The sequence below is a fragment of the Cucumis sativus genome, chromosome 5 (genome assembly GCF_000004075.3).
Source record: "Cucumis sativus cultivar 9930 chromosome 5, Cucumber_9930_V3, whole genome shotgun sequence".
NCBI lineage: Eukaryota > Viridiplantae > Streptophyta > Magnoliopsida > Cucurbitales > Cucurbitaceae > Cucumis > Cucumis sativus.
This window is the reverse complement of record NC_026659.2, coordinates 15,059,353-15,087,051: the sequence shown is the minus strand read 5'-3', so window position 1 is coordinate 15,087,051 and position 27,699 is coordinate 15,059,353. Positions and strand designations below refer to the sequence as shown.

Here is a 27,699-nt window from a genome sequence, read left to right as displayed (position 1 = left end):
TAATAGTACAAATTAATTACTCATTTAATAGAATCCATATATTTAGTTTCTTTTTAATTAATTGATTAAACTTTTAATTAATTTCAACTACTCTTTTATTGTTCCATTAAGCTACTTGATTGTCACTGGTTACAGTTTTCAACTAACCAAATGGAAGATACGTGGATAAGAGAAGAAAAGAATCATCAACAATGGTGAGTTTTTCGTTCTTTTGTATTCTGTTAGTTTATAGAATTAACATGGATAGTTTATTTCTGTTCTTCTTTTCTTTTGTTTATTTCAAAATCCAAAAGCATAACATCCAATGCATAACGCGATCAATGAGTGACAGATCCAAAAATTTTATATAAGTGACATAAGACACTATATAGTAAACACACTATTTTTTTAAAATATCTCGATGTTTCACTAATGCTCCAATATCATTCATTACATTTGTAGTAATAAAGAAAGATCGACAATTTTCATATGTTTTTTTTGTAATGTAAATATGTGAATTTAAAATCTGCATAAAAAACATAAAAGAAAAAAGAAAGAATAATACATTTTCCATGGAATGTTCTCGAGGGAGTGGAAGTTTGGATCACCGATTTTGTTGCATTTTTAAAAAAAAAAAGTTTGGATCATCGACCAAAACAGATGTTTTTTTTTTCTCTTTTTAAAAAACTATCTTCCTTTTAGGAAATCAAATTATATTCCTTTTAAGAAATCATTGAAATTTAGGAATAAATTTGATATTTGAGGAAAGAAAATAATTGATATTTGAGAAAATAAAATTAGCGATGTATGGAATAAAATCTATTTTGAAAATTATTGGTATTTGAAAAAAGAAAATTAATTATGTTTGAAATAAAATCTATTTTGTGACAATTTAGGAAGAAATTTGATATTTGAGCAAAGAAATTATTGATATTTAGAATAAAAACTATTTCGTAAAAATAATTATAGCATGTAAGATTTGAATTCACAACTGAGGCACAACCGCTACAACAAAAATAAATTTAGTCAAATTGAAGCTAAATTTAATATATATTGTAATCTAACACTTCAAAATTAATATTAAAATACAAAAATCAATAATGTAAAGGGACACGTGCCCCTGACCTCTTAATAAATCTACCCTTGCGATCAATCACTTTCGTTGGGATTTGATCCCTTCCATCAAACATCATTCATGCTCATGGTCTTTGAATTTTCATCTTAAATAAATTGATTAACGATGATAAATATTTGGATAGTTTAACATATCCCATTTGAGATGGTATGTTTTGTAACTATGGATTTAAATTTTTGTCAAGACACTAACCCTACAAAACACCTTTTCTAGCCTTTTTCAAGAGCATTGACATCTTGTGTTATTAAAAGGAATCCTTTATTGTGTTTTTGTAGTTATATTAGATGTTATAATAAAGTATATGAAACTACACTACAAGAAATTTATTATTTAGTGATACTGTTTTAGTGGTGTAAGTAATTTTTGTTAATAAAAGTTTGTCTATATCGATGCAAAAAATATATGTCAAAAAAGATTACTATCATTGACAAATTTTTAAGTTTCGCCACTGTAAGTATTAGTAACAATGTCACCAAAACTTAAATAGTTTTAGCAATAAAAATAAATGTTTGCTAAAACTTTTCATGAAATCCCATGAAATCCCACAACATCCCTTTCTCTCTACTTCATGAAATCCCATCCCCATTAGCCATCCTCTCCCACTACAATCCTTTTCATGGCTACAATCACAAGCAAGGAGAAAACGTTCTATGCAAACTCTGACTAACCGAGATAGATGCAAGAAGACTTTCCAGTCGGGCCTGAAACCAACTGAACATATCTTGCTCAATCTTTCTTGCTAACGCCTCGGTAAGTCAAGTGGCTTTTGGCTATCTCCACCTCCAACGTTCGGTGACCGACGACGATGAACCTCCATCGACGACAACCTCCATCCTACCTCTTCATCTTTTAATCGACAGCGAACCTCTCCATCTTCTGATTGACAGCGAACCCTCTTCATTTCCAACTCCATCAACGGCGAACCTCTCAATCTTCAGACTAACGGCGCCCTGATCCTCTCCAAACTGTGTTTCTGTCCTTGTCTTCATTACAAGTGAGTATTTCTCTTGTTCTTCTCTTTCATGATCGTTTTTACTTTTGTTCAATATTGCAAACATATAGATATTTATGTCATCAAAGGAAAAATTGGGAGCGAACAAAAGCCATAAATTTGTAAGTTTTTTATTTTCTTTTTCCCTCAACAACTACAAGAGACCTTTTAAGAAATCTCCATTTTTTAACTTGCATCTACAAGACATTTATTTTAACTTGATAGTAGTCATTGTTGTTATACTCGCCTTATTGATATTGTACTAATAAATTCTTTTTTCAACGTTTTAGGACGAAACTAAAAAACTGAGTCTAGAGCATCACTGTTCGGCTTTCGTGGGCAAAACACTTTAATATTACTCAAAATGAGACCACCAGATATGAACTTTCAAGATCTTTGACATTGTTATAAGTTGAGTAGTTTCATTTTAGGCTATAACCTTGACCATTTTTTCAAAGTTTTAGGACGAAACTAAAAAACGTAGTATGAGGCATCACTGTTGGACTTTTGTGGCAAAAAACTTTAATATTACTCAAAATGAGACCTTCCAGTAGTTAGATATGAAATTTCAATACCTTTTACATTGTTCTAAGTTGGGTAGTTTTTTTCTAGGCTATAGCATTCACCATTTTTTCAACGTTTTGGGATGAAACTGAAAAACTGAGTCTGATGCATCACTGTTTGGCTTTTGTGGGGAAAAAAGTTTTACTCAAAATGAGACCACCCAGTAGTTAGATGTGAACTTTTGAGACATTTGACATTGTTCTAAGTTGGTTAGTTTCTTTCTAGGCTATAGCATTGATCTTTTTTTCGACGTTTCACTACTACAAAAGCAGCATTACTTGACTTCTTCATTCTTTATATACTTGCAGGTTTAATAAAAATTGTCAAGTAAAATGATAAAACGTCAAGAATTACAAAAAGTGAAAAAATTCATAATTTTTTTTAAAAAAATTCAATACTTGATAGATTAAAAGCGTCAAATCTAGTTTTATATACTTGATATTTTAAAAATGTCAAAAAAAAAAAAAAAAAAAAATCCCCTTTGTCTAAAAAATTTATTGTTACTTATTTTACTTTTCTTTACTTTTCCATATCCCCAAATTAAATCCTCAATTTTATTTCTAATTTGTTTCTCTTTTCCTTTTTCTTCTTCTATTCTCATTTTCTCCTTTCTCCCCGACTAGTGTTCTCCGTTTCCTTCAGCTTCGACTTCGTGTTCTCCCCGACTAGGCATTCTCCATTCTTCGGCTTCATCTTTGGCTTCGTCTTCGTCTTCTCTCTAATTTCACCGTACAACTTCGTTCCTCTTCTCTCTTCTTCTGGTACATCTTCGTCTCTGACTAAGCATTTCTCTTCGGCTCCCCGTTCCTCTTCACCTTCGTTCTCAGATTAAAGGTATGTATTTTTTCTTTATTTCTTTATTCTCCGGTCAAAATATGGTTTGTCTCATGTGAATTTTCATCTCCCTTAAAATTAGGTTTCCATAATCTGGGTATTCATTTTGTTGATGCTTTGATTTTTGTTACTGATGGACTGATTTAAAGCAAATGTAGAGGTTACCCATCCATTGATATTTTTTCTTTTGCTATTGAAAATTAGAGGTATACTGACTTGGAGTTTTTGATTCAAACATCACACACTCAAAGTTAGCTTTTCAGCGGATGAAATTTGTCTATAGTGTATTGTTTTCACTAGTGAACTGTCTGCTAAAACTCCATCCATTTTTACTGTGTTTGGTGTTAAGAAGCATTTTTTTTACCTACCATTTCTTTCTAGTGTGGTGCTAAATTGATAAGAATACTAAGTATTAAGATTGACAATCAATGACTTTGATCATGGTTTGTTAAGTTTAGTTTGTTTGTGTAAATTTGATGGCTTTGTTGACACCCTTACTATTTTGTTTAATGGCTTTGTTGATCTGATTTCAAAATATGTTGACTGTTCACTGTGTACTCAGGTTTTTTGTTTTTATTTCAAAAGGATTAAGAAAGTGTTCATGGATTGGTCTATCTTTACGGGTTCTATTTCAAAATTGTTTAATTGGTCTTGTTTTCTTTTCAATTTTTAGAATTGGTTAACTTTTTTTCTACAGAAGGAAAAGTTTGAAATTGTGAACTCCATATGATTACAAATTTTATCGATTCCACCCATCTTATAGAAACATTTGAATTTTTTTTTTTTGTTAGATTTAAGATGAGAACTTCTCAAGTAACTCTTTATTTTTCTTTAATCAATATTCAAGATTTGACCCATCTTTTATTTTTCTTAAAATAAATAAATTTATCTGAAAAGGAGCAGTTTTTTAATAAAAAAATTGGATATGAAAGAGGAAACAAAATGTAATTATGGTTGGCTTTCAACTTTGAGAAAGATTTTAAATTTGGTAATATTTTCAAAGTATAATTGTTTCCTTCTAGAGAAAGTCTTAGGTATTAAATATTAGTCAAGTCATTATTTTTTATAAAGTTGTAAAATATTGGTGGATATATCTCCAAAAAGAAGAAAAACACAAATGTATTTTAAAAAAGTTATAGAGATGTACATTCCAAGTTACATTAGTAAAGGTTTTGTCTTCATATGTTATTGAGGCTTGCTGTTTCTTTACATTTACGTCACCAACAGTCAACACATTCTGAAATAATGATCAACAAAAAACCACCTCTAACTCTTGTGTTCTCTTTTTCGTATAGACGTTTGGATTGTTTAGATAACTAGTAACCATGAGTTGATCTATGACTAACGCACCAAGATGTGTTAAAATTGAATCTTCAAACCTATGTAATGAATACGATCAATACAATTATGTAAATTTGAGTTTTTTTTGTGGCATATTAGAGTTTCATAACTACACACCAACCACAAACAAAAGTTTCATAACTAAAATTCAAGCTTCAAGTAACAACTCATCATTAAATTCAAGCTTGTATTGAAATGGTTTATAGTGGTAGATAACTCATTTTGTGGCATATTGCATGCATTGCACCAATTTTAGAGATCCATAGTGGTTCATATTGCATGCATTGCACCAATTTTTGTTATTCAAGCTGTCTTAGGTACCCAAAGTTTTTCAAGCTGTCTTAGGTACCCAATTTCTATTTTCTATTTGTCTTTTGTTTGTCAAATTGTTAATTGCATCATCATTGTTCATGAGATTTATTTCTTTGCAATAGTGGGTGTAGAAAACTTCTCATCATCATTTATTTTTATGTATCATTGTATTTTTTTATATTATACTTCAAATCGATAACCATTACTCAATAACTTCTCTTAGGATTTACACCTATGGATAAATCATGGATGCACAAGAGTAGGTTATCCAAAGATTACGAATTGGGTGTAGAAAGCTTCTTGAATTTTGGATTTTCTAATATAAATGATGCTCTATTCGTTGTCCTTGTTTGAAATGTGGAAATTGTGAAAAACAAAGTCGCACTACTATTAGAGATCACTTATATGTCAATGCATTGATGAAAGTTATAAAATTTGATTTTGGCATGGCAAACAACTACCTAACTCATCCTCATGTGGAAAATCTTCTAAGTTTGATACTCACATGTATGAAGATAATGATGTTGGAAGTATAAATGAAATGATTGAAGTTGCTCATGAGGAGTATTCAAAAGATCCAAATGAATTTGAGAAATTGCTTAATGATGCTGAAAAGCCACTATTTGAAGGATGCAAAAAATTCACCAAGTTGTCCACATTAGTCAAGTTGTATAATTTGGAAGTTAGGTATGCATGAAGTGATATTAGCTTTTTAGAACTATTGAAAACTTTAAAGGAAATTTTTCCTCCTACCAATGTGATCCCAACATCAATGTATGAAGCGAAGAAAACATTAGGTGCACTAGGAATGAATTATGAAAAGATTCACGCAAGTCCTAATGATTGTTATTTGTATATAAAAGAATATGTCGATGCAATTGAATATCCTGAATGTGGTTAATCAAGGTAGAAGCATGCTAATAATGCAAACAAAGGGAAAAAACAGATTCCTAGAAAAATTGTATGGTACTTTCCACCGATTCCACGTTTCAAAAGATTGTTTCGAAGTATTGACAATGCTACAAATTTGATTTTGCATGCTAATGAGCAAGTAGTTGATGGAAAATTACGACATCCTGTAGACTCTCCAACCTAGAAGTTAGTAGATTTGAAGTGGCCGAACTTTGGTTTTGGACCTAGGAATATTTGTTTAGTATTGTTAGCTGATGGAATCAATCCACACGGTGACATGAGTTCTATATATAGTTGGTGGCCCATAGTGATAGTTATTTACAATCTTCAACCATGGTTGTGCATGAAAAGAAAGTTCATGATGTTATTAATGTTAATATCGGGTCCAAGACAACTAGGGGATGACATTGGCACGTACTTAGCACCACTAATTGAGGATTTAAAACCGTTATGGGAAAGCGCTGTTGACTGTTATGATGCTGATCAAGATGAATTATTCAATTTAAGAGCTATTTTATTTGTGGACAATAAATGATTTTTCTAAATATGAAAATCTTAGTGGATGTAGTGTGAAAGGGTATAAGGCATGCCCAATTTATGGAGATAATACGTCCTCTATTAGATTAAAATATGGGAAGAAAATGGCATACCGTGGACATCGAAGATTTCTAGCACGCAACCATCCATACCGTCATCAAAAGAAGTCATTTAATGGTGAAAGAAGCTTAAAACAATTTCAGAACATTTGTCTCTAGGTCAAAGAGGACAAAAAAACAACCTACGAAAGGAAGTGAAAGGAGTTGTTGGAACATAGTGTCTTTGTTTTTTGAGCTACCATATTGGAAAGATCTTAATGTTAGACATTGTCTAGATGTGATGCACATTGAAAAAAATGTTTGTATGAATATATTGGGTACACTTCTTGATATTCTTAAAAAAAGTAAGGATAGTTTGAATGCTAGACGGGATTTAAGTTCATTTGAAAATTTGCCCAGAGCTTGCACCTGTCAACCGTGAAAAAAAAATATTTATTCCTCCTGCTTGTTATACTCTTACAAAGGAAGAAAAACGTTATGTTATGAAGACATTGTCAGAAGTAAAGGTACTTGAAGGTTATTCTTCCAATGTTAAAAACTCTGTGTCGATGACTGATTTAAAATTTAATGGTTTAAAATATCATGACTGTCACGTGCTCTTACAACAATTGTTTCCTATTGCAATAAGATTTGTGCTCCTAAAACATGTTTAGTATGTCATCACTCGGTTATGTATACTTTTCAATCTAGTATGTAATAAAATCGTCGATGTGCAACAACTGAAAAAGTTAGAAGAAGATATTGTGGTGACAATGTGTCTTCTAGAGACATATTTTCCTCCTTCATTTTTCACCATTATGATGCATCTCACTGTGCACATTGTTAGAGAAGTCGAGCTTTGTGGGCTTCTATATCTAAGATGGATGTATTCCTTCAAAAGATACATGAAAGTTCTAAAAAACTATGTGAGAAATAGACATCGTTCAGAGGGTTGTATTGCAGAAAGTTATATAGTAGAAGAAGCTATTGAGTTTTGTTCAGACTTCTTATCTGAGATTGATCCTGTTGGGCTAGGCATTAACAGATTAGATGCATCTTTAGACAATTCAAGCTTTGGTAGACCATTGTCTTCAGGAGTTTCCTTCAAACCTGAACAAGATCTTCTATACCAAGCTCATCGATATGTTTTGACAAATACAATTGATGTGCAACCATACATAGAGTAAGTTAAAGTTTCAATTATCTTGTCCTCTATTTTTTATTCAATTTTATGACATAAAATTAACTTTACGTTACAATGTTTCAATGTTCAAGTAAACACGTGGGGGTATTGCAATTGAAATACCCAAATAAGGTTCTTCATCAAAAATGGATTCAAGAACACAATTGAACTTTCATATCTTGGTTAAGTGAAGAGGTGAAATTTTAAACTTATTAATATTTTTTTTATGGTGAACATTGTAATTATGTTAAGGTACTTATCATGGTAGGTTGATCTGAGATTGGAATGGAAAATGATGAAGTTTCAGATAACTTGAGGTGGATTGCCCATGGCCCTCATCCTCTTGTCATTAAGTATAACAGTTGTGCCATTAATGGATGTCACTATCACACGAAGTCTCATGATCATAATCGAAATGTACAAAATAGTGGAGTTAGTTTAGTGGCGAAAACAATGCAAGTGTCCAGTTCAAAAGATAAAAACTCCATCATTGGAGATATGTCCTTTTATGGAGTGATTTAAGACATATGGGAACTTAATTATAATGCGTTCAATGTTGCAGTGTTTTAGATGCGATTGGGTTGAGAACAACAGTGATATGAAGATTGATAACCTTGGTTTTCTGTTAGTTGATTTAAAAAGAATAGGTCACAAGTCTGATTCGTTTATAATTGCCACCCAAGCAAGTCAAGTTTTGTACGTTGAAGGTCCAAGTGATGCTAGATGGTTAATTGTGCTTACTCCACCACAGAGAGATTGTGAAGATCAATCACATGACGATGAACTTGGAGATATCATGTTACATAGTCAAGGAGTACCTAGTGATATGCCAAATATCGATGATAGTATTGATTTGGATGAGAATACCTCAACATATGCCTAAACCCTAAACCCTAATATAATCTATACTAACAAATTTCTTTTTAATGTTGCTTTGACAAGATATTCCCGTTATATATGGAGCCAAATATAGTAAGCGATGATTAAGACAAGGAGGTTGGCGTAGATTAGTGGTTGGAGGAGTTGATGACCAAATTGTAGAGAAGCCCAAAAAACAAAGTAAGTAGGGACCTACTATTATGTTCAATGTGACTCGAGCTAGAAGTGAAGGTGAGAGGAAAATAGTGGAATAGAATCAAGATGGTGTACCCATTGGACCTACTCTTTTATTGGATCGTGTGTACACTATCACATCCCCATTAACTATATCCATCATGGATCGATGTGCCTACTGAACTGAAGGACAAGATCTATACCATAGTTGAGGTAAAATTGCTTATAGTTTTTGTACAAGTTTATCTCAATTGACAATGTGACACTAACTGATATTCAATCTCAGGCTGCATTTATAATTGACAGTAGATCTAGAAAGAGCGTTCTTAAGACTTCAGGGACAACATTATGTCAATTCATGCATTGGTTGACGAAGAAGCATATCTTGTCGTTCAGAAATGAACCTGAACTTTTGAGACGACCCCATCTATGTATTCTTAAATTAACCAAAAACATTGGGAAGAATTTGTTAGATCCAGACTTTGTCCACATTTTGAGATATCAATGCATTTATTTAGATATTTAGATTTTAAATATTTGTTCATAAACTTTATAAAAACCCCAATACAATGTTATATTTGTGTAGGAGAAAAGGAAAGTTCAACAAGAGAGAAGGAAGAAGAATAAGTATAACCACCGTCTTTCAAGAAAATGTTATGCTAATCTTCGAGAGGAATTGGTAAGAAGTAGTTTATGTTTGAATTAGTCTTAAAAGCTTCTTAAGCAATCTAATGCATTGTACATATTGAAATGCAGAAAAATAACCCTTTAGAAGAAGGTGATCTTGATCGAGCAAGCATGTGGAAAAAGGCTCGTGTAGATAAAAAAGGAGAATATGAGAATGTAGACGTTCGAGAAATTATGAAACGTATAGTAAGACATATTACAATTTTTCATTCTTTAATGTTTTTACGTTTTATCAATTAAAGCTTTAATGTTTTTTTACATTTGTCAGTTCAAGAATTAGAGAGTATTCAGCTAACAGCACAATCTACACCAACATCCGCACATGGTTTTTGCTCTAGACCAAGATTAGCGTATGATATTCAACGTGAAAAAAATCGCAAGATGAGAAAATGAATGTCACAACAAAGGTGGCTATAGAGGAGGTGAATGTGGATGATGAACATAAGAATGCTATTGATGGAATTGTTGTATTAAATCATGTTTATATTATATGTTAAAATTTTGGAACTTGGTGTTATAATTAATAACTTGTTGTTCCTTCTTGTCTTCTTCTTCTTGATCTTTAAATTGATGTATTAAATCATGTTTATATTAGATGTTTACATTCTTGTGAGACCATGAGCTGAATGCGGGTTTATGACTTTCTTAGGTTCCTAATTAAAAAGAAGTTACTTGTGAGTTTAATATAAACATGCCACTACCTTTAAAGACACTACTAAAATTTGCCGAAAAGGTGATGGACAAAGATTCAAGCATTCGTTACCAACTACCAATCTCATTGTTTGGTATCGGTAGGAAGACTTGTGTTCTCCGCGAAGATATTATTGATTTCTGTAACATACGAGAAGTCAATACTTTCACATCGGTGGCATACATGGCGTAAGTACTCATTCTTCAACTCTAGAATTTTTATATAAGTGTTCATTTATTGACTTTTCCATCGTCTTTCTTAAGTATTTGCATTCACAAGATGTTTCAAATTACATCTTCGTTGACCCATCCCTTATATCGGTTGGTCACAACACAGAAGAAGTTAGAGCTCCCAATCTATGTAGTATATTAATGGCTTTAAAACCAAATCAACTTGTTCTGGCTCCTTTTAATCTCGGGTAAGTAATAAAATATATTAATAAATTCATTAAATTGTATTGCTTCGTTTAGGTTTGTTCATATTATGTTTCTTTAGGAAATAAAATAATTAAGCTAGATAGATGGGAAGAAACTGGTGTGAGGTTTGAATTTTACTTTGAATTGAATCTAGGATTGAATCTTATGATACTTTGATTGAATTTAACCTTGATATGTTATTGGTCTGAGGTTTGAATTTTACTTTGTTTGTTTGGTTTGGTTTCAATGTTTGAGGTTTGGAAGTGAATGTATTTTGGTTGAGAAAGATTATATCATTTGAAGGTTGGTGTGGAGGTGGAGAGAAGAGAAGAAGATGAAATTGTTTGCAAAGTTAAGAGAGTTAGTTATTGGTTGACAAAGATTATACTAAACCTATTACTTTTTTTTCTTAACACTATTTGGGTTTCAATGTTTTACACTGGTTTCAATGTTTCTTAAGTAATAAAACATCACAAACTTTCATATTGGTTGGTTTCAATGTCTCAAAAGTTAAGTTTGGAAGTGAATGTATTTTGGTTGACAAAATGTGCAAGAAATAGGGACAGGACAGTGAAGGGCAAGGTAGTTGATTTGGTTTGCTTATTTAGATAGTTTTAGTTGTACATGCGTTAAGATCTTCTATTTTAGATAGTTTTAGAAATTATATAGTTTTAATGGAAAAATATGCCTTCACATCAAATAACAAGTAGAATATGATGTCCATTTGGCTCCTAAAGTTTTAATGGAAAAACATGCCTTCACATCAAATTACAAGTAGAATATAATGTCCATTTGGCTCCTAAAATCCACCAGTTTCTTTTATGTTGAATGGGTGGTTACAGTATTCTCAAGGATGACTTTCCCATTTGGTTTTTTATTTCTTATTTCAATTGAAAAGAGTCTTCTTTTCTTGTCTTTTGGTTTTCTTTTATGTTGAATTGCTTTCCTTTGCTCTGTTTTTGTGCTTCATTTTGAGGTTTGCACTGTTTTGACTGGAAAAGGAAATAAGAATTTTGTTGCTGATTTGATTCAAATTAGACAATGTTCTATAGAAGATCGTTCTTGGAACTATCATTAATCCTCTTCTTCTTCTTATTCTTTGTTCAACTAATATTTGTAGCTTGAATCAACCAAAACAGGTTTTCTTCTCAAAGCCCACTCTTGAAAAGGAAAAAAGATCAGAAATACCTATTTTGTATGCTATATATGTTTCAAAAGTTTGTTAATTTTCAACCTTTATAATTTAATGAGAATTAAGTTGGATGGATAACATACCTCATGAAACATATATAAATTTAGCATTTCTTTTAATACAAAAACGTGGGGTGAAAGAGTCCAAATTCTTGAACTTGATAATTAAGTTCTAATTGAATTATGTTCATTTTGATGTCATTTTAAATATGGAAGTGCTTTGTTCTTTTAACTCATCTCTATGAAGTTAGATCGAGGGCAACAATGAAGCTCCAAGTGAAATGAACCCTTATTTCGCTATGGTTTTTTGTTATTTCAAAAACTTCACTATGATTCATTCCTTCCTTGGAGTTATGAAGTTCTTGTAAAATGTACCGAACTAGTAAATTTCTCGTATCGGAATTTCCTGGCTGCTGTGGATAAAACTCATAAGCTAATTCTTCCAACATTTGCATCTTCATTTCATTAACAAGAAAACACAGAGTTGGGTGTGATCATTATTCTTTCATGCATCCCTTAAGTATTTTTGCATTTCCTTGTGTTTGCAGGGAGGACTGATACTTTACTCATTAATGCTTATGGAAAAGGCTTGAAGTTAAATTCGTAAACACCATCCTTTTAGAGGAGTCGATAGTTTTGCTGGAATGGCATATTGTGCTGATTTTATTCTTCCAATGAATTCAGGTTCAGGTTTGGCATTGAATAGAATGAATGCAAGTGATGGATGAGAATGTATTCCACATTTGATGAGTTTATTTGCTTTTGATTTTTTTGATTAAGCTTTACTAAAAAGTAAAGAGTTGTATTTTTAACCAATTTAAATCAATTTTCAGACTTCTTTTATACTTTTTAGGGGTTAACTTTGAGTACAAAATTGTTGATATTTTGAAGGGGAAGCATTTGACTCATGGTAAGTTTAATGTTGTATGTTATATGGTGTATATACAACATATATAATTTTGAAAATCGAGAACATGTATAGTGGTGAAATTTGGATATTGATCTTTTGAGATTCTCAATTTGATGCACGCCAGTATGACTAAGTAATGAACGAGTTGTAAGTTTTCTATTTTAACTTTTCTCCACGTCCAAAACTTGTGTATGTGATATTATTAAGTTTCATCTTATTATTTTATCGTCATGATGTTTTTTTAACCTCCTAATTCTAGTTTTCTTCTTATTTGTTTTTATCTTGGTCATTCTGGACTTGCAGCTGATGGACATGATTTCTTCACTTCATACGAAGAAGAATTTTATGACAGTTTTGATTTTATTAGCACATACATACTTAAATCATTGTGAACTATGACAATCAAGGATGCTCTTACAGTCATAATTTGTGATTGAATGACTGATCATGCTTGAAAAACATTAAGTTGTGAATATCTTTTTGTTTAATCATTCATAGCTAGCATTACTACCAGTAGGAACACTTGGTATAAGTTTGATTAATCCATGACTCAGGTATAGTGCACCTTGTAATGAGCGGGTATTTCTTTATTACTTTTGTTGTTCTTTGCTCGAATCCAACCTGACTATTCGAATATATATTTGATGCATGCAGATCCAGTTATATATACATGTGCGACATTTCACTCTTTGAACATTGTGGATTAATCCTTATGAATTTTCAAATGATAGGATAATTAGTCATTAAATTATACTCACGTTGAAATGCTTGAAATATGCAGATTGCAGCAAGTGTTCACATCATCCTCCATTGCAAGAAATGTTCGATCACGACATAATTTTATCTAATGATTTGATGTGCGAAGCAGAAATCAACCACCATGATATAACATCAGCAATATCATTTGGAGATGCTGAAATGCTTGAGAATATGCATATTTGAAAGTGGTTGAAGTTTGACAATACCCTCATCGATGACAACGATGTCGTCATCGTCAACGAAAAGCTTAAACAAGAGGTGTCACTCAGGCTCCAAAATGTTGATTGGTACACTTAAGAAGACTACCATAATATTGATTGGTATACTTTTGAGACTAGATTTATTGTAGCTAGATAGTTTTGAGATAAGTTAGTTGATTAGGATGTTGAGTTGAATTAGTGGCAATTTGATGAAGTTATTTATATTGTTTTTGTAAATGATCTAAAATATTCATATATATGTTAAATTTTGGAAATGATTATATAAATATAGTGAAAGATTTTATTTATATATGTTCAAGTTTTGAAACTATATTAATATCGTTGTCCAACTATACAGGACTATGAGAGCACAATACAAGAACAAAAATATCATTCAATTAATTTTTTTAAAAAAATAGAAACATGCTTGACGGTTTTTAAATGTCATAAATAAGTGCATTCTTGACGGTTTTGTATGAATTTCTTGACAGTTATTAAATGTCAAGAACATTCATACACTTGACGGTTTTTAACTGTCGTGAAAATTTGTATATTTGACGTTTATAGAACGTCAACGTTCACTATTTTTGACATTTTTCTCAACCGTCAAGAACTTTGGCTTTCTTGACACTGGTTTCAACGACGGTTTTAAAACCGTCAAGTATAGTGATTCTTAACAGTTTAAAAACGTCAAGAGAGTCTGTTTTTGTAGTAGTGCATGTTTATCATAAACAATAACATATTACAACAATACAAGACAACATGAAACTTTAGCAAGAAAGCTTTAAAATCTTTAGTCAACTTTAGAAATTCACTCGCTATACACTAAGTATCCCTCCTTTCTCTGGACACCTAACATTCAAAATCTTCTTCTCGCCTAGAGCTTCTTCAGCCAAATAACTATCAGATTTCAGCAAAACATTTCTTTCTTCTGACCTTTCGCTCCTATTTATACAAACCTTAAATTGGATTAGTCACTCTTTAAGCTCCCTTAAATCCCCAACTCCTGCTTGAAGTGCTACACGTGACAGTTTAACCGTTCTCTTAGTGATGCTTAAGCTTAACCTTGATATGTAATCATGCTTAAAACACACATATAGATTGTGTATGTGAGAGATGCATTCAAAATGTTAGAATATTATTTTAGTTCCTAAACTTTGTATGTTGTTCTATTTTAATCCCTAAACTTTTAGAAAAGTGTTGGTTTTTGTTTCCAGGCTTTTAAATAAAATTTATTTGATTCCTGTTGAATAAAAAATTTTGAGACCAATCACAAATTGCCACATTATTTATTAAGTTAAGGATGAAAAGTACAAATAATTAAATTTGGGACTAATTAAAATTGACATGTGCCCCAAATTAAAGAATTAAAAAACATAAGTTGGTCATTCTAATAATGTCACATGTTTTCATCTTAATCGTTGGATTAAGTTAATCATTTTGGTTCAATTAAATATTATTTATTTAGATTAAGTTCAATTAAGCCCAAAAATAAGTTTAATTGAGCTCAAAGACTAAACATAACCTAAATTCATATTGTTGAGCCCATGGGTCTGGTCCATGGACCAACTAGGTTCAAATCCATAAAGCCCGCTAGTGAACTCTATAAATAGAGGAATTCTCTTCATTTGTAGAGATTGAAATTTTTTTACTCCATAAGGTCTAGACAGAATTCTCCCAAAAACTAGAAGACTCCCTAACTCCTGAAGTCGATCACCTCGAAGAAGATTACATCATGTGTTCCGCTTCCTCAAATCAAGCGTAAGCATTCAACCAACTTGAAGAACATCTTCAACAAACTTCAAGAACATTACGTGTAGATTACATCATGTGAAGATTACATCATGTGTGATTACATCATGCGTTCCGCTTCCTCAAATCAAGCGTAAGCATTCAACCAACTTGAAGAACATCTTCAACAAACTTCAAGAACATTACATGTTCTGCAGAGAGTGTTCTGCAGAGAATCGGAGGATCAAATTCTAGAGAATGAACCGCATCGCATCAAATCAACAAAAGTACAACATCAACTCAAGTTCAAATCCATGAATTAAATTTCTCCAGAAATGTCGCGTGAACAATTCCTACTTTAGAATTTCGTTGACTTCTACATTTGGAAGATTATCCTCTAGCTTAACAAAAAAAAATTGCCAATTTATTGTATATATGTTTTATGCCAACACAAAAACATAACCAGCAAACTGGAATCAAATAACACAAATAAAATAAAATAACTACAGCACACTGTATAAAATAAACTCTAGGTAATTGCATATAAATATTCTCACAATCAATCACAAACTTCCTCTCCTAAAAAAAAATGAAAAAGAAAGGATTAAGAGAAAGAAAAAAAAAAACACCTCAATAAATAACAAAATATTCCAAACTTGAGGCCCTACAGAATTTGTACATGGATGAATTATATCTAGCATATGAGTTGAGAAAGTAAAAGAGGACGAGACTATACAAATCTTAAAGGCAAAGTATCCTTTTAGTTGTTCCATATAACTATCTAGTCTTTCATTAAAAATTAAAATGAAAGAGTATTAAAAATGGTCATCCAAATATAGGATGTTAAGGATAATTATGGAAATATGGTGGTTTAAAAAGTTGAAAGAGTAAAGCATATGTTTATAAAAGTTCCCAAATCAAAATAAAACAAGATACTGATCAAACAGAGAATTGATAGTCTTTCACCAACTGTGTATCTGAACAGAGGAAAGCCCTCTAAACTTGCCTCCAACCATTCTTGATCGTTGAAGAGAAACCGCGGTTCCTCAATAAAGCAGCGGTCATCGTCGGTGGCTATGGCTCGGGCAACTGGTCGGATCAGGAATGGGACCGATTCCTCGGGGGGAGGGTTTCTTAAGGCCACTTTCAGATTCTTGAAGATGGCGGAGTTTGAGATCCTTTTCGTTCTCTTCTTCATCGTAGCTTTTATTGTCTTCAAAGATCTTGTAAGTCTCTCCCTTATTCGTTTCTTCTTTTTCTCCCTCTGTCATAAAGCTTATTTATTGCCTCAATTGGATTGGATCCGGCGGTGTAGATCGGAATGACAGTTGTAGGGAAACCCGTTTGATCTTTTTTTCGTTGTTTGGTGATCTTGTTATCACAAGTTATCACCCTCCTCGATGAATCTAGTTACTGGTTTGGACAACTTATGAAAACATTAGGAATCTTCGCTAGTTTTGGAAGTCAAATACATATTCTTTGGGAGCTTCTGTCTTTTTAGTTTCCAGAATTTGGCTAACTAGAAGGTAAAAAATGTTTTTGAAAGTAGATTAGAAAACTAGGAAGAAATTTATGTCAGTATGATTTCAAAATTAAATGAAAGAAAGAATTAGAGAATAGCCCCTGCTTCAATCACCAATCGACCTAAAAGGGTGAAGCTAGTGAGTGAAGGTAAATTTAATATAATGTCTAACACTCCCTCACTTGTAGACTTGAATTACGAAGAAAGACCCAATAAGTGAGAATCTATGTTAAATGAGGAGGAAACAACATTGTAAGGGCTTGAACCGAGGATATCCTGAAGTAAACTGCTAATACCATTTTAAATCACCGATCAACCCAAAAGTTTAAGCAAGTGGGTAAAGAAAAAATTAATTATATATCATCTAACACCCTTGGATATTCCACTAAAGAAACGTTGTGCCATTTTACAAGCCATTTATCAAGGGTACAGAGAAGTTGAAAAGATTTGTGGGTGTAATGGTTGATTTGGCTACTAACGTTGGCTTATCATCTTTCCTAATCGGATCATTGAACGTTTAAGAATGCCCCTTGGTACCAACCTTTACATTTGTGATGGCAAAAATTGCAAATTGAGCTTTCTGAAATGGCAGAACTTGCAGTTGTTGCTATCTCGCTTTAGTCAAGTTGATGGTTGCTAGTGTTCCTGCCTATGTTCTTCTGATGTTTAGAATTCTTCCCATTGTGATTGAGAACATGGAGAAGTCCTATTAGAAAATTTGCACAGAAAGCAATCGATTGCAATTATGATCGCTACTACTGCATTAGATGGAAAATTGTTGTTTCTAATTGTGGAGAAAGGTCTCATATCAGGCACATTAGAAAGCAGATTAAAGCTAGCCAATGGATTTACCATTTTAAAAAATAAAACCATTCCAAGCAAGTGCATAAAGATCCTTGGGGCTGGAAAATAGGTGGGTTTTTGCTATAGTCATTGTAAAATACTGGTTTTCTCATTGAAGGTTGTCAGTCAAGTGAATAGAAGGGCTTTGGTTAAATTTTTAGAAGATCTCTGTATGGGTTGGGAATATCACTCAAGTTTATCCTTCCCTAGGCAATAGGCTTTATTTCAGTGTAGAGAATGAACTGTTAAATACTGGTATGGGGGAATTTAGCAAGAGATAAAGGGAGGGGGCCAAAGATAGGAATGATATCTCTATTCAGCTATGGTACAAGTATGAATATCCAAGTATTCACAATATAGAAGGAACTAAAGTAATATTTTTGATGGGTAAGAAGGTCAGTCCATAACTGGTGATCTGTAATAGTAATTAGTAACTACACAAAGGAAACTGGGCGACATAAATGGCTTAAGTAAACAAATTATATTTTTGACACTTTCCAGCAAGCTGAGCTATAGATGTTGATTGACCCGTCCTGCTTTTTGTTGATTCACGTCACCATGTGATTAGGATTTTTCATACACATAGTATCATGTGATAGATCTTTGAACAATTGTTGGTCTACCCATCTGCATCCAGTATACATCCAAATGTTGTTGGGAAAATAGTGAAGATTATACTGTTGCAGTGAAATTGTAGGATAGTTTAAAAAGGAGTTCGGAAACTTATTGTCCTCAGGAGCATTCAGCTAATTCCTTTTATTTGGACTTTGGAATATGGTGTAGTTTCATGGGAGATTTGCTCAATGAAATCAGAGAAGAACCTCAAACGCCTAAAGGTGATTATTGAAGAGACCGCCAATTAAAAACTAAAAATGATAAACTATAATGATTGAAAGGGGGCTTTGTTTATTGCTTCCTCCAACTTTGAGGTTGGTTTTCGTTTTGTAATTATGAGTATGGATTCTTGAAGAAGGGTATGTTTTGATACTTTTTAGAAAAAGATGAAGGGAGTGAGAGTGATTTTTTAAAGAGAAATGATTTTGTAATCATGGTTTCAATTGGGTAAAGAATATGAGCCTAAATATACTAAGTATTCACAATACAGAAGGAAAAGATTTGTGACCAAGGAAATAAAATATGTTTAATGAATATGAGAGGTTCCCTGTCTTTTGTTGTTCCAATGGCAATTACATAAAGGAGAACGGTCCAATTTTTAATTGTAACGTGGAACTTTATTTTTGTAAGAATTTCATGGGTTTAGAGTGAAGATTGAATTGTTCTGAAAAGATCTTGGAATTCTTCTCTCTTCTTCAATGTAAGATCAAAGGGTATTGCTCACCCGTGTCATTCCCTTTCTTTAGAATCACTATTCATAAGATATTGTTGTGAATACCATCACTCATTTCTTTTCAAGGTCATTTGGAAAGTGAGGTGTCCTTCAAGTAACACTTCATCGTAGCACCAATGCTAACTGAAAAGCATTTTTTGTCACCTCGTTTGGATAGTGTTTGGCCATAGGTTGATGTCCTATCCTATCTCTTTCTTTTTAGCAGTGATGAAACTTTCTGTTCTTGATAAAAGGAAAATTAAAAATGACAATGATAATAATAATAATAATTAGGCAAAATTAATTTGGTGAAGCGAAATATCTATATACTGCATTTAGAAATAGTACACTTGAGTCTTTTGCTTGTCAAGACCAGAAAGGCCATTGCTGAGGTGTAGTCAGTTTGAGACAGGATACATGCATTTAATGGACAAAATCTTCCTATCTTGGATTTTCTTGGATAAGAACTGTTGGAAATTCTTATGTTGCTCGCCACGTAGGCATCAACATTGTAGATTAATTTCATCGTTTACTTGTCTTGTAAAATCATTCTTCTTTTTCAATAACAATCCTTAGATAGATTCAGTGTTTATTATCCATTTTTTGGTGCCGAAGTTAGTTATGATGTCTGACTGATATTCATGAGCATGGCGTTATTTATTCCAAAGCAAAGTAGCAATAAATCGTATTTGGGACAATGGACATAAATGACATCGGTTTGAAAGGACTTTTTATAATTATTCTCTTAGTCTTATCATTTGGGATTAAAGCCTGCCCGATTACATCTTGTTAAGGTGTTAGGTTCTGTTTTGGACTTTGCTTTCTTGCATTCCACTTTTGTATTCTTTTTATCTCACTTGCATTAACAGCCATGTCATGGAATTAGCATATGACTCCACACTGAATACAATACTTTTTAGGTCATCTAGATTTTATTTTTAGTTCCACACTTTTAATCCTTTTATATATTTTAATTGGTTACTTTTGAATTAAAAAAAATGATCTTGGGGCCTCATGCCCAAGCTTCGGTCATGGTCATGGCCTTGTCATGTCCACGAGTGTACAGGAACTAATCTTTGTAATAAATTATTCATGTAATATCTATTCTAGCACGAACACATCTTTTGTTGCTTGCTTGCGTATCATTAGATCATGAACATTCTCATCTATCTTTTTCTGATTATTCTCCCTCTATTGATGTGCAAATACTACGGGCTTATGGCCTTGTATGTGCAAATAGCATGGGCTTATTGGCTTGTTTGGTAGGGAATCTCAAAACAAAAATTAAAATACAAGAGATTTCATGTTTTCGAATATTTGTTTTTAGCCGATTCCGAAATTGAATTCTAATCTAAACAATGGTTTAAAATTTTTGATAATATAGTTAAAAATCATTATTTAAACTAGTTATAGTTAACCCACTATTAGTTGACAATGATTTGTTATTGATTTCTTTAGAAACATGCTTTATGTTAAAAAAAAATTACAATTATTATTAATTTATTATACATTACATAATACATATTTTAATCTTTTTAGAAAATATGAATTTGAACTTACAACATGACATACGGTATCTAGAAAATCTAAATGTGTTTATCTTTTTTTAATATAACTATGCATTTTAAAATTTAAAATTCAAAATCTGGATAAAATAAGAATACAATTATGTTATTTTTAGAATTTGCACACATAAACTTTCTAAGAAACAGTTTTCAAAAATAGATTTTGAATTATCTGTTAAACATTTGATAAACTCTAAAAGGATAAAGCAGAATTTGTATCGTAAGCTATACATGTCCTAAGCGATTCTAATAACGTGGGAATCAATTGTGCAGACATCAAGACCAGAGTACAACCAAATTCTTGTAAAGAAGCCTGAGGGATTTGATATGTGGCCATTCCAGTAAATTCTCGACTTCCCATTCATGTGATCCGATTCAATACTCACTCTCAAACTTTCTAAGTTTGTATCTTTTTATGTTGATGTGCAGGATGATGTAAAAATGACCATCGACGTGTCTCTCTCTTTTTTTTTCTTTTTTTTTCTTTTTTTTTTTTTTTGTTGATTTTTTCCTTAAGTTGAGAGATGTAAAAATGTTCATCAATATGTCAGACAGTTTTATTCGATATTATCGCAAGTGGAAAGACATAAAAATGTTCATGTTGATATTGTCAAAGTCAGATTTTGAAGCAAGTCTTAGACAAAAGATGAAGAGGTGTTCAGAAGTCATAATAAAAATGCTAAATGATAAATAATATATGTGTTACCATACCAATTATGGTAATGATCCTTAAATAGTTTTTATGAGTTAGTGAACTTCAAGCATTTTAGAAATGTCATTAGCCAACATCAGCTGTGGACATAGTTTTAACATTGATTGACATTTACTGTACTAAAAAAAATATCATAATAAAAATATTTTCAATAATTTGATAGATTTGAATACATTAGAATTTGTCACTTTGTAGGCCCCAAAATCTGAACTTCAACAGAGAGTGTAATAAAATCCACAATACAAACATTTTTTGTCATGTTCTGTAATTTGTATTCAAAATTGGCATAATTGTAAACCATTTACATTCACGTAGAATTGTAATGGATTTCCATAATTTGCTTCTCATTTATTGTTATTGTATTTAATAAGATGATATTATTTGATACTGATATCGTTACTTATGGTAAGTAATCACCAATACTGTTACGGACATGGTTATAAATAAAAATATAAATGATGGTTATAAACAAAAGGAAAATCAAGGAAAAGTTAAAAATGGTGGTGCAAAATCTAACTTGAAAACCAAATATAATCAGATTGATGGCCCTTCCTTCGCAATCAAATTGAATTAGTTAATTACGGATTTGGTAATGGATTCTACATTTCAATACGAAATATAGAAGACTGATAAACAACAACAAATGAAGGTAGTTTATAGTTAAACGAGAACCACAAATCAGTGATAGATAACAACATAACCTAAATTTAGTTTCAACAATGTGGATTCAAATTCCAATACAATTAATACAAGCAGTACATAATTAAGAATCGACTGTTCACACTTTCAAGACAATTCTTTGATTTAGTCGAAGCCAACAACAACACTAGTCAACTACTTTTCCTTGGCCGTCTGGGGTGCCTCCTCTGGAGTATTGCTGCTGCTAGCTCTAGCCACAAGTTCCTCGACCGGGATTTTAACAACATCACGACGCACTCCAATGTCAGAAACAAGTCGACTAACACAATACGTACCCAAACCCACAAGCGCTAGACCGCTACAACTTGTGGTTAAATATCGAAGTGGTGAAGAAATAATCGCACTCGTGGCTGCAAGAAATGATGCAGCCTGCCCGCTCCTACCAACGCTGAGGGTCGTATAAACAAGCAATCCTGTTTTACAATAGATGGCAAAGTCTTCACAGTTGTTCTTGAAGATGTTGTACATACCAAAGCCATTTTGGAAGAGAAAAGAAGCACGATGTAGGACAACTTCAGATGAATCAGAAGAAGCAAGAGTGCAAGTCCCGCCACGGGCTTTCGCAAGAAAGAACACAGGCGTGACGCCATATTCAAAAATGTAAAGATCACCACCAGCAAGAAAACAATCCAAACACGAACAGATTACGCCATCACCAAGTGACTGATCACCACATACAGGACATGGACTGTCTGGAGAATGAGGAGATGAACTAACAAGGAATCGGTCTAATACTGTTCCTGAGCCAATCTCCAGGCCTCCTCCCCGAGTGAAGTGGATCACTTTTCCATCACCAATAAAAATCCCTGAAGTAGTATAAGTAGGAAAGTCAAAATGACAATATCCATCATCCAGAATTGATTACTTTACAAAAGTTGTAGCATTTAAAGAGAAACATCTACTGATAAGTGATAATTGGGAACAATGAGTCACTTAAGAACGACATTTTCCCCCCACATTTCCATATTCTCAAGGATTTCCTCTATGATATTCGATCAACATGCGACAATAGATTAAGAAAAACCCTTCCTGTGCCTCATCCACTTTTCCTCTCAAAAGAAAGCGCACATACAAATTCATTAAAAAAGATAACTTCAAAACACACTCTAGGAAAACTATTATGTAATAGCTTTCAAAGCCACTTTAAACATTAAAGTAATGGACCAATCACATGGCCTCCCGAGTCCCGAACTAAAAAGAATGTTCGATGTCGCAGTCCAGCAAATAAATAAATTTCTCCATGATGTCAAGAATATACAATTCCATCACTGTAAGTGGAAGGCCAATTAAGCACAAATCTGTGAAGAGGGAAGAAGGATTCTATATATCAACCAAAAAGAAGCTGGACCCCAGCAGCAGAAGAGGCGGACTTGAGTGGCATATACAAAGAATTTGAGAAGTATAGCAAACACATAAGTCATATCAGCATAAAACATACAATCACCAAATATTGCATCTAGGAAGTGGGTTAACTAATAACTTATACCATCACTTTCCCAATTTGTTCACAGTATAACATATCTGAATATAAACGTGTTAATTCTATTGCTAGAGAAGTAACTAAGTATTACACAACGAAGAGAGGCAAAGAAGCTAGCTCAAGCCTAACTAAGTATTACACAACGAAGAGAGGCAAAGAAGATAGCTCAAGCCCAAAGACAGAGAACTTAGGAATAACAACATAAAGTTTCACTTCTGGTAAATGGAGGGAGACCGTAAGGGGAAAAAAACTTGGAGAGAGGGAGTAATTACTCCTAATTTATCTTAGATTCAAAACTAGAATACAAAGGCTAGATTTTATAGCTTTTCATCTAATTTTCCCTCTAAATGTTTTGGGTCAAACAGTTTATACACAAAAAGTTAAAACATAAAATTTCGCCCCTCTTAGAAAAAAATAAAAGATTTGGGCCTGCTCGCAAAGTGGAAACAATACAAAATCAAGTAGCCAAAAAAGGATAAGACATACTCCATATGAGTAACTCACATTCAGGGGATTTTTCTTTTCTTTTATTTTTTATTTTTTTTTATTTGTTTACTTAATTTATAAGCAACTCCACTGGACAGTCATTAGAGCAATGGGAATCTAATCTCTTCACATCTATAAAATATACTAACGAGTTAAAATTCATAATCAAAGAAATTAGCATAAATTATGTCCAACGCCATCTCTTCCCACCCCTCATGGTTCAAGGAAAATACCCAAATCTACTCCCGATAAATTTCAAACTACGCAAGCGACGATGAAATGAAAAATTCTAGAAGAAAATCGAATACCCATTAAAGAAAAACAATATAGCAATCATGAGTAGAGATCTCAGAATGCAGTTACGCAATTGATGGCAAACCAGAGAATACGAGGATACAAAATGCAAAAGGGTAAAAAGAAAATTACGGCAGCATTAGAAAAAAAAATAAAAATAAAAAATAAAAAAATAAGAAATCTAGAAGAATGATAAAGGGGAGAAACCGTGATGAGCATAAATATAGGCCTGCCTCCAAGAATAGATGTGATCCCCCGGTTTCAATTCCTCCCTTGAAATCTTATTCGACAGCACTCCCATCTTACGGGACTATGAAGAAAAATCGCACGGATTACGATTCCATTTAAAGAAGATAAGAATTTGTTAGGGAGAGAGATGAAGAAAGAGCAGAAAGCTTAAAGGGAAGGGTTATGGAGAAAACTAGCGGAGGAATGAAGCAAAATGACTTGCAACGACAAGGAAAAACCTACCACTTTGATTCTATATTTATTTAAAAACATTTTGGACTGTAGCAAAAAAACAAATTATTTAAATTTTTAAGAACATTTTTATAAATACTTTCAATTTATTTTATTTACGAAAACAATCTTGAAAAAAACTCAAAACTTCCTATGCCAAAAAAAAATATTGTTAGTACTTGTACCAAAAAATCTTTAAAAAAAAACTCAAATCTAATCTAGACTTCGTAGAAAAATCTTGAAAATAGTCGAATATAAATTATCATTTATCAAATATACTATGCATCCTCCGTGTCAATTAATCATTAGTTACTTTTTTATATTTTTTATTAGCTTTTTTTTTTATTTTTCATTGTGAGTCTAACAATCTTTTTCATTTTTAAAATTGTTAATATTTTAGCATTTTGTTATATTTTTTTAAGAGAACCTCAAATTAATTTATAAATTTAGGAATTTTTGAAAAACAATTAAAAATAAATAAATTATTTATCTTTCGGCGCAAACAAAAAGTGAAATGAAAAGGTTCATTCCTAGTTTTAAGTAATTTTGAGTGATTTTATACATATTATTTCATTTCACGTCTCTCGCAATTCTCAAAATTAAATTTTCAATCTCAAATCAGTTTTATGTTTGTTTTAAGTAGCCAAGGTAATTTTGAATGCTTTTAACATGTTTTAGCAACTTTAAAGTATACAATTAAAATTTTCAAGTTCGAATATTAGCTTGCTTCCTAAATCACGTATAAGAAACACTCTAAATCACATAAAACAAGTATATGAATTATTTAAAATTAGACATTTAAAATTTAAAAATTGCAAAGTATTTGCGAGATGAAATAAAATAACGAAATCTTTCTAAATATGTATTAAACAAACTCTAATTACTTAGTTACTTACAATAGTTATAAAATTGATTTTGAGTTATACATTTAAAATTTAAACATTTCACGTAGAGAATTAAAAACGAACAGTATTATCGATAACAATAATTATAAAATATATATATATAAACGCTTCGGAACTTAATAAGTGAGCTTGTTTAAGGATGACTAATAATCGTAAGAAATAGCAACTTGAGAGAAAAACAAAAGCTAGAAAATAATATGGATTAAAGTTCATATTCACATTTGATGAAGTGTCAATTTATTCATCAATCAAATAAGTAATGAATTCATCGACCTGCAACATCTCATATCTTGAATTTTCATTTTTGTTACTGTAATCTTTGCTCAACTCAATTGAAACAAATTCAAAATCATTAATTAGATTCTAGAATAGCTAAGTTAAAACCAAAGTTTGATCATTAAGAAAGATGTTTGCCTTTCAAGCGGTTTCATTACAATTTGATCATGTGCACTTACATGTCACCATTTCATGGGACAAAAGAGATTTTAAAATGATGTTGAGTATAGTTAATTGAATATTACAAGATAGCATTTATTATGGGAAGGAGGTAGTTATTAAGACAGTCCTTGCTCCAAAAAGTTCCTACTTTTCAGATTTTATGTAATAATATTGAATTTTTATTGTAATAGATAATTTAATAATTGAATTAAATACTATTTAGAATAACTAATTAACGACCAGGCTTTAGGACCTAAATTGGTTTTTATAATGAATTTCCAATTTAGCATGCCTAAGAGAATAACAAGATAAAGATCACTTATAGAGAAATGGTCAAGTCCATTGTCGTCCTCAATTCGTGGCCAAATCTTATCATCTCCCCTGTGTGTAAGTCATTTTAATTCAAAAAACAAATATAAGCATGAAGAAAAATAGAGCTTTTTTTCAGTTTTTCTCCTACCTTGATTCATGCACCAAATATTAATTCTTCGTGCATTTCAAAAAAGTAATATGTTACTAAGGTGCCTGTTGTTATTATTATTATTATTTATTATTAAGTGTTGTGTTCGTTTGTAAATTTGGGAAAAATGCAATGGATCGTAGGTAGTGTGCGTTGGAAGTGACCTAAGCCTACTATGCGTTGGAAGTGATCTTAGCCTTATTTTTTTAGCACTTAACAACCTACAGTTAAATCAACCTTTTAATTAACTCATATTTTACTTGTATATGTTTTTAGAGAAAAATTGGTCTATCCTCCTAATCTATCGAAAAATTTAGCTAGTTATGAACAAACTAAAAAACATCAAACAATAATAAGTGAATTTTTTTGTACTCATATTAGTGAATGAAAGAAGCTTCCATCTTGCACGTCAATTAGTGACCTTCCAGTGGCCAAAAATGGTCTTCCCATGATGGTGAGAATATCAGCATCTTTGTCCATGTTCAGTACCAAAAAAATCAGTTGAAAATATGAATTTGTCTACCTTAACCAATACATCTTCTATAATACGCAATTGCATGTCACACCTCGTCTTGCAAGCACCTCGATGCTTGTCATGCGTTATGCGACATTATTTGAGCCTTGAGGTTTGACTCTAACGCCTCGCTCAAACTTAAGTCCTTTTAGTTTTGCTTTAAACACTTGATGACTTTATACTTAACTTAAATTCATACTTTATGCGGTAAACACTTAACGCAACATAATAATATTAACTAATCCTTTATTAATTTTAAATCAGTGTTCTACAACACTTTACAAGATAAAACAATAACATTAAAACTTAAAAGAAAACGCCAAGTGGTTTATCTTCCTCTAACAGCTTTTCAACCCTTCTTTACTTGGTTTTGTGTCCCTCATTCGCTTAATTATATTTGTTGACTCATCATTTAGGGATCTAGATCTATTACTATGACTTGCAACGCGAGCAAACTAAGTTATGCGATAAAAAGTGCTAACTTTGCCTTTAAGTGAGGATCATGCTATAAAAGGTATACTTCCTCACCAT

General features: G+C 32.0%; 2 protein-coding genes and 1 long non-coding RNA gene across 11 annotated transcripts; 2 read left to right on the top strand and 1 right to left on the bottom strand.

The window, feature by feature from the left end:
• The first annotated feature begins 886 nt into the window (after positions 1–886).
• LOC105435488 lies at positions 887–13,990 on the top strand. 9 transcript variants are annotated; one of them, XR_004216856.1, is made up of 9 exons: positions 3,202–3,503; positions 7,679–7,826; positions 7,919–8,021; positions 8,095–9,092; positions 9,466–9,558; positions 9,636–9,752; positions 9,835–9,988; positions 10,216–10,445; positions 12,413–13,990. It is a non-coding gene; the product is annotated as an uncharacterized LOC105435488 (long non-coding RNA). The 9 variants fall into 9 exon arrangements; XR_004216853.1 differs by lacking the exons at positions 7,679–7,826; positions 7,919–8,021; positions 8,095–9,092 and adding exons at positions 887–2,108; positions 2,396–2,516 and having other exon boundaries at positions 3,293–3,503; XR_004216858.1 differs by lacking the exon at positions 8,095–9,092 and having other exon boundaries at positions 3,207–3,503.
• Positions 13,991–16,377: 2,387 nt separating this feature from the next.
• Positions 16,378–21,349, top strand: LOC101207856. Its single transcript, XM_011656829.2, has 3 exons — positions 16,378–16,690; positions 20,995–21,062; positions 21,151–21,349. The coding sequence occupies exons 1-3, from the start codon at positions 16,541–16,543 to the stop codon at positions 21,158–21,160; spliced, it is 228 nt and encodes a 75-aa protein (XP_011655131.2). The 5' UTR covers positions 16,378–16,540; the 3' UTR covers positions 21,161–21,349.
• Positions 21,350–22,063: 714 nt separating this feature from the next.
• On the bottom strand, positions 22,064–24,868 carry LOC101207610. Its single transcript, XM_004148862.3, has 2 exons — positions 24,600–24,868; positions 22,064–22,938 (listed from the first exon to the last, which is right to left on the bottom strand). The coding sequence occupies exons 1-2, from the start codon at positions 24,691–24,693 to the stop codon at positions 22,268–22,270; spliced, it is 765 nt and encodes a 254-aa protein (XP_004148910.1). The 5' UTR covers positions 24,694–24,868; the 3' UTR covers positions 22,064–22,267.
• Between the last annotated feature and the right edge of the window lie 2,831 nt (positions 24,869–27,699).